At 47.1% G+C, this 8,793-nt stretch overlaps 1 protein-coding gene across 1 annotated transcript; it reads left to right on the forward strand.

Annotated features, from left to right (window-relative positions):
* The first annotated feature begins 2,034 nt into the window (after positions 1 to 2,034).
* LOC119288162 (disease resistance protein Pik-2-like) lies at positions 2,035 to 5,239 on the forward strand. Its single transcript, XM_037567788.1, has 2 exons — positions 2,035 to 2,328; positions 2,585 to 5,239. The coding sequence occupies exons 1-2, from the start codon at positions 2,213 to 2,215 to the stop codon at positions 5,127 to 5,129; spliced, it is 2,661 nt and encodes an 886-aa protein (XP_037423685.1). The 5' UTR covers positions 2,035 to 2,212; the 3' UTR covers positions 5,130 to 5,239.
* Positions 5,240 to 8,793: the final 3,554 nt, after the last annotated feature.

The following is an 8,793-nucleotide window of genomic DNA, read 5'->3' on the forward strand; positions in this document are numbered from 1 at the left end:
CCCCCCCGGTAACGGAGGGCCACGGCTTCGTCCCCCCACCTAGGCCAACCCTCCCTCCTCGCCCCCTTCACCGCCGCCGGCAGCAGGTGGTGCCAGTGGCGGTGGGCTTCCCTTCCCTGCACGCTTGGAAACAAAGGCGGGGCTCTTTCCCTCCCGGCAGCGGTGCTCCTAGGGCGATTGCGGCTCGATGCAGGCTGGCCTAGCGCTCTTCGGTGCGTCAGCGCATGCGTTGCCTGCGGGGCGACGTAGCGGTGCGGCCATGGCTGGCGGCGCCCGCACAACCCAGATTTGAGGATGAGTCCAAGACCGTGGTGATGCATGCTGGTGGGCGGCGGGCTAGGTGGAGCTCGATGGAGCGTCAGGGGGTGCTGGTGGTTATCTTGGGTCGGGAGAAATCCCTGGCGGCTTGATCATCACCGATGAGATGACGCCTGCGGGCGCCGCCGATCCTTCCTGAAGGGCGTAGGGCATACCCCTTCCACACCACCCTCCAAGTACTTTGGGAAACCCTCGGACTAGTCCGGACAGTAGTGGTGTCGTCGTCGCATTCCTTCTTGAAGGTGTTTCTCGGTACGTGACACTTCGGAGTGCTAGGAGTACGGTGGGACATCTCCGGAGGGCGTAGCGGTTGCCGGTCATCTTCATTTCGTTGTTCTGCCAGTTGCGTCATTTGTTTTCTTTTTTTCTTTCTCTCTTGTTTTTTCCTTTGGGCTTCGTTCTGCTGCAGCCCAAACGTGTTTGTCATATCGGATGGTTGCTTTATAATATAAAGTGGGGGAAACTCTTTATCGTCAAATTAACTAATATCGATGGTTGTAGTTGGCTGCATAAAACAGAAAAACTTGAGCAGAGAAATCATTTAGTCATTGCTGATTAAGATGGGGTGGATCGATAAAAAACATAAATAAGAGCCGGCTGGCCTGTCGGTGTCTCCATTGATCGAGTCTTTCCATCGAAATTCAGGTCGACCGTAACGATCGTGATGTTAGCTATAACTTGCTGGCAATGGCAATAATTGAGCTGCAAATGATAAAACTAATGCCTACTACGAAATAATTAACGGCCATGGGACATCCTTTAGTAACTGCTTGTTGATATGTCGTCCAACGACTCACTTGATATTTCTTAGAGTAAGATGCTTATAAGCTTATTTTCTAGATGAAAGGATGTGCTTAGTTGTGCTAACGTCTAATAAGCTCATGGGGCAGTTGTACGTACAGCTCGTGGTAGCCAGTGTCGGTCTGTTACCATGAACTTGCTTCTTTTTTCAAATGTATGTATGGCTGAGACTGAGAGCCATGAACTTGCTTCTTCTCTTAGCAGACAGAGCTTAATTTACCTGTACTAATATCTGATGCTATCTGCATTATGGAGAACCATGAGCTGCAAGTTGACTAACTACCTAGGGGAATGCAGCCAAACTTTCATCAATTTCTGTGTCGCAAGAAAGGCCAGCGACCATGGCATTGTGCTCGCAGATGACCAGATCCACCATTGCAGCCGAGTCATTCAACTTTTTTGAACGGTCATCCAAAAATAGTTGCAAGTAACCCGTGCGACCGTCTCCCAGACGTTGTTCCCAGTATCCATAAGCACATGTACCTTTGCAAGCTAAAGTAAAGACCACATACAAATTCATGATGTGGCTTGAAATGACATGCAAAAAGTTCTATATTTTGACTATGTTGGAAAAAACAGTCCTGGCCGGCCAAAGTTTATGTGTGTTGTGATAATCAAGATGCTAGTCGCTAGCTACTGCTTGCTGGCAACGGTTCCATTATTGTGCCACAAAATGACAAAGTTTATGTGTATTAATTTGATGTCCACGAGACGCCACCGCTGTGAGCACTTTGATTATTTTTATATCACAAGATGCTTCGCTGTCAGAAGTTTATTCAAGTGTCGATTATTACTGGAGAACCGGCCTAAAGCATGTGAACAGATCCGATTTAGTCGCCTAGTCTTGAGGCGCTAGCTAAGACACAAACGCACGTTATCATTTGGTCTACTCTACTACCATTAGGATCCCCTTTCCCTATAGCAGCACTGTGGTTTGCCTGTTTGGTAGCAAGAAAACAGCACTGCAACCTTGCATTTCTTTCTGCTCCCAGTCCTTCGTCCTCAACATCCACCTAGTGTGAGCTCAAGTTTGTGAGAGTCTTCCACAAAGAAAGGGAGAAAGTGTTCTGTGAGGAACCAGCGAGAGCCGGAGATGGCCGAGACGGTGGTCAGCATGGCGAGGTCCATGCTGGGGGGCGCCATCAGCAAGGCCGCCTCTGCCGCGGCCGCCGAGCTGAGCTTGGTGATGGGTGTGCAGAAGGATATCTGGTATGTACGCATGCATCCATTTACATGCTAACTCTTTCAAATTGTTACATAGATCAACTTACTAATGCAAAATCTAGGAAATATAAATGTTTTGTCACGCATGTTTCAGATCTCATTTTCCATTGTTTGAGTTTTTCGGTTTTCATGGATGTGGCAAGCCTCCTCATGCATTATCGCACGCATACCCAGCAGCTATAGAATAGTACCAATGATTGTTCTATGTTTATTTTGAATGTCAACTAAATTTTTGTGGCAGGTTCATCAAGGACGAACTGAAGACGATGCAAGCGTTCTTGGCAGCCGCTGAAGCAACGAAGAACAGAGACATGCTGCTGAAGGTGTGGGCAGAGCAAGTAAGGGACCTGTCCTACAATATAGAAGATTGCCTTGATGAATTTATGGTTCATGTGAGGAGCCAAAGCCTAACAAAACGGCTGATGAAGCTCAAAGATCGTCGTCGGATTGCTATCCAAATTCGCAACCTGAAAGCAAGAGTTGAAGAAGTGAGCAGCAGGAATGCACGCTACAACTTGATCAAGACAGAGGCATCAACGACCAGTGACAAGGAGGTTTCTTACATAGAAGATGTACGTAATCACTCAGCAAGCAACATTGATGAAGCAGAACTTGTGGGCTTTACAAAGCCTAGGGAGGAGTTGATAAAGCTGATGGATGTCAACACTAGAGATGGTGATGCCAAAGTTATATGTGTCGTTGGTATGGGTGGTTTAGGCAAGACTACTCTTGCAAGAAAAATTTATGAAAGTAAGGAAGATATTGTGAAGAATTTTTCTTGTTGTGCTTGGATCACAGTTTCACAGTCATTTTTCAAGATAGAAATGCTCAAGGATATGATCAGGCAACTTCTGGGTGGAGATTCACTGAAGAAATTGTTGAAAGAACTTGAAGGGAAGGTGGTGCAAGTAAAGGACCTCGCCGAGTACCTCAATCAAGAGATTAAAGATAAGAGGTACCTTATTATTCTTGATGACTTGTGGACCATAGATGCATGGAGGTGGATTAAAGATATTGTTTTTCCTAATAGTAACAAGAAAGGTAGTCGGATAATAGTAACAACACGTGATGTTGGCTTAGCAAAGGAATGTACTCTTGAGTCCCTTATCTACCACCTTAAAGCCTTAGAAGTAGTCGAAGCCACAACTTTGCTACTAAAAAAGAGTAGGAAAATATATGAAGACATGGACAAAGATGAAAACTTCAAGAGCATAGTTGAAAAACTAGTTAAAAAGTGTGGTTGTCTACCACTAGCCATACTCACAATTGGAGGGATTCTTGCCACTAAAAATATAATAGAGTGGGAGCACGTCTATAACCAACTCCCCTCTGAGCTTGAGAGTAACCCAAGCCTTGAAGCAATGAAGATGATGGTTACTTTGAGTTACAACCACTTGCCATCTCATCTTAAGCCATGTTTCTTATACCTAATCATCTTTCCTGAGGATTTCGAAATCCAGATGCGGCGTCTAGTAGAAAGATGGATTGCAGAGGGGTTGATTAGAGGTGGGACTGGGGTGAACATTGAGGATGTGGCAAAAGGTTACTTTAATGAGTTAATCAACCGAAGTATGCTTCAACCATCAAGGGTGGACATAGAAGGAGTTGTGAAGAGCTGTCGAGTCCATGATATTGTGCGTGATGTCATGATCTCAGTTTCCAGAGATGAAAATTTCGTGTATGTGGAGGGAAATAATGTAACTGGCGCTACGGAGGAGACCTTCCGACATGTAGCATACCATGGTAACATGTGCCAAACGATAGATATGGATTGGAGCCACGTCCGGTCAGTAACTGTGTTTGGTGAGAGATCATTGCAGCCATCACCTTCAGTTTGTTCACCTGACATGAGAATGCTCCGGGCCTTGGATCTAGAGAATGCACAGTTTCAAGTCACACAAAAGGATATCAGCAACATAGGATTGTTTCGCCACTTGAAGTATCTGAATTTTTCTCATCCTCGAGAATATTCACATATTTATAAACTTCCTAGATCCATAGGGAAATTACAAGGCTTGCGCACTTTGAACATTAGAGACAGTTATATCACAGAACTGCCAATTGCAATTTGTAAACTCAAGAGTCTACACAGCCTCCGTTATACCAGAAATAATATCTATGAATACTTTGATTTGGATGACCCCAAGAATTGCATGCTGGCCACATCTTTTTTCCCCGTTCTGTTCAAACCTTTGGTTGATCCTAGTGAGCGCGCCAATGTAGTTGCAGAGGTACACATGGCATGGTCTAGCCGTTGGTCACAGTCAGATGGTGTGAGGGTGCCAAAAGGAATCGGCAAACTGAAAAAGCTGCAAGTACTAGAGGTTGTGGACATCGGCCGAACTAGTTGCAAAGCAATTAAAGAGCTAGGTGAGCTTGTGCAGCTGAGAAAACTGTGCGTGGAAACAGAAGGGGCCACCAAGCAAAAATGCAAGCTACTCTGTGATGCCATTCAGAAGCTCACTTGCCTCCGCTCCTTTAGAGTGGATGGTTCACTCGAATGGCTGCATGATGTTTCATCTCCTCCTCCCCTGTTGAGGAGTCTGAAGTTGGGTGGATCCCTTGGAGAGATTCCTGGCTGGGTTAGCAATCTGACGCATTTGGTCAAGCTTTACTTATACAGCATGGTAATAAAGGAAGAAGGTAAAATCATGGAAATACTAGGGTCACTTCCCAACCTGATGCACCTTCGTCTTGGAGGCTGCCCTTATAATAGGGAGAAGTTGGCGTTCAAAACGGGAGCATTCCCAAGTCTGAAGAAGCTTCCCAAGTCTGAAGAAGCTTGATATTTGGACAATGCGGCAAGTGAGGGAGTTGATATTCGAGGAGGGCACCTCGCCCCAGCTGGGAAAGATAGAAATCGTTGACTGCCGAATGGAATCAGGGATTAATGGTATCGACCACCTTGCAAGTCTCAAGGAGATTTGGCTTAAACGGGAAGGTAAAGTTGCCAGGCTTAGTATGTTGCAACGTGAAGTGGACGCACACCCGAACAATCCTGTGCTGCGACTGCGTGAGGAACGGAGCCAGCACGACCTGGGATCACATAGCCGTAGCGCCTTTGGGTAGCTGAGGGGGAGGAACCATCCTGTCCAATGATCCACTATTGTTGTACATGTGGATGAAGCAGCGGAGGGGGAGGAGCCATCATCTCTCCATCCCGAGCAAGCAGCAGATGGGCAGAGCTCCTCCTCACAGGTGGTGGTTGTGACGACGGGGAGCAACAGGTCAGTGTACCCATTTTCTCTTTCGTTCACTAGTAGTAGCAGATAAGTATCAACTGAACTGATGATGTCCCTTTAATTTTTTTATGTCCCTTAGTTGTAGCAGACATGACCCTGACATAAGGATCTGCGGCGAAGGCTCCGCTCTGCTTTGATGGAATATGATTTCTGGTCCTGCAACTCCGACGACGACGACCCTCGATGATTGGTCGATGCTGCTCCCTTCTTTCTTTCTGATTCGCCACACAGGTCGACGTCTTTGCTGATACCTACAGGTAGAATTTCCGTCTGTTTATGTCCTGCCATATGATCAATTGCTAGTTCCGTTTGGGTATCTGACGATGTTTGTCTGTCTCCAACAGGAGGTGCTACTACGGATGATATGTATAACCCTTTGTTTCCCTTCTCGTTGCTTCTGAATTACTGATCGATGCCGCTGTCTTCTGATGCCATGTTGGTACAGCTCAAACCTCCAATTTTGTTCGATTCCATTTGATTTCAGGGGATATTTATCAGACTTTCTTTTATGCACACCAACTGTTTATCTCAACGACTGCAAGAGATTATGTCTGTGCTACTGAATTTGAAATAGATCACATTTATCTTTTAAATGCACATTTGGTTGTCAGAAACTCTGTTTCAATGCAATGTCGTTACTTCCATTGCTATTTATCTGGAGGATTTTTTTTTCAAAAAGGAGGATGACCCCCGGCCTCTGCATCGAAAGGATGCATGCAGCCATATATCTGGAGGATATATGAAGCTTATATGTTATAATGTTATTTATCTGGATGCATGCAGCCATATGCATGCATCGAAATAATGCAAAATCCAACAGCCGAACAACCTCGATCTGGAGGATATAGGAAGCTTATATGTTACAGTTCCATGACTACAGCCTGCAGGTGGCTGCTTTTTATCTTCCTGGTCTCTACTTGGATTTTTTTTTCCTTTTAAGCTAATCCACTTTGTAGCTGAGATGAAGATCATATTATTTGTTTGTTTGTCTGTAAAAATACAGATAAACAAATATTTCAGTGTTCACTCTTCAGAGTAAAAATAACATAAATCTTGATATCTAGGAGGAACCGGAGCAACTCTGCTAGATGGGAAGTGAGCAGGGAGCTTCGCAGCCATCCCGTGCTTCCAATGGGTACTCAATAATATCTAGCGATGTTGGAAGGCATGGGATTTCTATATCTAGCGATGTTGGAAGGCATGGGATTTCTTTCGGACACAGGAAAGTCCACATGCTCAACACTTGACAGTCCGCCTCCAAGGCTTGATAGCTGGTCAGTTTGAGACACTAAGACCAGCTTCAGATTCTTCCCAACCCCGGCGACCCAGGACTCCCTCCTCTCGCGACCCCCGCGTCGCCTCCCCTGGTGGCGGCGGGGGAACCCCAGCCGCGCCACTGCGGCCCCCTTCCCACCTCGTCCCACCTCCTCGTCGTTGCCACCGCCTGAGGCAGCCGCCGGGCAAGCCCGGGGCGCCAAAGATGGTGGCGGCAGGGCCTCGGTTGCCCTGCTTCTGCGTGGGGAACCCCGGATCTGGAACGGCGGCTTCATTGCAAGGCATGGCCGGCTAGCACGGGCGGAGGGATCCGATGGTCGTTGGCGGCCAACGGCGGCTTCTGCGGAGGCCGATGCACGCGATCCGGCGCCTCTCTCCTCCCCTGTTCGGCGTGCGGGCCATCCTGGTCGGGTCGCGCTTCCTCTTGGTCGCCGGTTCTGTACAGGAGGCGCTGCTGGTGGCTGGGATCTAGTTCGGGCGAAATCCCTGGCCGGCCTTGACCGGCCGCGCCGACGGCGACGCCTGAGGTCGCCGTTCCCCTCCTTGGAGGCGTCGATATGTACTGATCTCCTCACTTCACCTTCCCCTAGGTCTCCAGGGCGAAAGCCCTAACTTTGTTGGGCGGCGGCAGCGCTCACGGCGCCGTTCCCTTTTTGAAGGCACCGCTTTGGGAACCTTGAGGTTGGGTGGCGCTTGTAGGTGGTGGGCGACAGTGGTGGTGCGGCCCAATGTTAGCATGGATTTACGACCGTTGTTTGGAGATGGACTCGCGTAGATGGAGGTCGTCGGCTGGCGTCGTGGTGACGTTAATGACGGAAGACCTGCCAAGGCTCGCGTAGGTGGACATCGTTTAGCGTCATGGTGGCATCGATGGCGGAGGACCTGCCAAGGTTGTCACCTTAATTTGCTCTGAAGATGAATCAGTGGAAGATGGCGACGACGACACATGTGAGTGCGTCGGACCGGTTTGAGCCCCGGAACTGGCAGATGGCTCGGTCGGGGCCTCCGGATTTAGATGTTAGGCTTAGGTGAGAGGTCTGGATATGTGTCCCAGCTTGCACCCCTTCATCATTTGGATAGGAGTAGCGGCAGATGTTACCAAGATGGCGGATTCATGCATATTGTTGTTCTACTTTATAATGTCCTTGAGAATAATTAATAAAATGGCCGCATGCATCTCCCAGATGCAGTGGCCGGGGGTCATCCTCCTTTCTAAAAAAAAGTTAGTGTCATGTTACATTGTTCAGCGTGATTTCTCATGTTGTTTTCGGCTTGAACACATAACAGATTTGCTGATAAAATGGCCTCATGCATGCTCTGTATATGTTTTTCGGTCGGGGAGGAAGATGCAATGGACTATACAACACAAGATACCACTATCAATTATGCTGCACTGCTATGATGCAACTGGTCACCGTGTTTAACTTCCGATTTCTCTGGTGGTGGACCCTATGCCAAAAAGTGAAGCTAAGATAAAACATGATTTTCCTATGCTGCCCATGTCAAAGGAGTCGTCTGTTCCATATCCGTTCCATGACAGGTCAGCATCTAGTGTCTCTTTTCTTCATGCAGAAGGTAGTAGCTATAAACACATTTCAATTCATCTCTCCTTTTGTTCTCTCTTTCGGCGGAGATGATATTGGCTGCAGCCTGAAGCTGAATGTTTTTTTCTTTATAGCCATGGTTTTCTTCTTTGATTGTGCTTTCACCTTTTTATTTATTCTGATACTGTACAAAATAAAAACATCACATTTTGTTTTTGAAAACTAAACCACAACCTCTCAAAACAGAAGCAGTTCTTTATCATATCAGTTTTGTGTCTCAGACTCTCAACATCCATTACCAATTGGGGTCATCTTGTTTTCTATGATTTGAAGCACCTATCTGTTGCCATGGTTTATAGGAAATTAGAATTTCGCAAATCTGGGATAAG

This window comes from Triticum dicoccoides, chromosome 4A (assembly GCF_002162155.2).
Source record: "Triticum dicoccoides isolate Atlit2015 ecotype Zavitan chromosome 4A, WEW_v2.0, whole genome shotgun sequence".
NCBI classification, from domain to species: Eukaryota; Viridiplantae; Streptophyta; class Magnoliopsida; order Poales; family Poaceae; genus Triticum; species Triticum dicoccoides.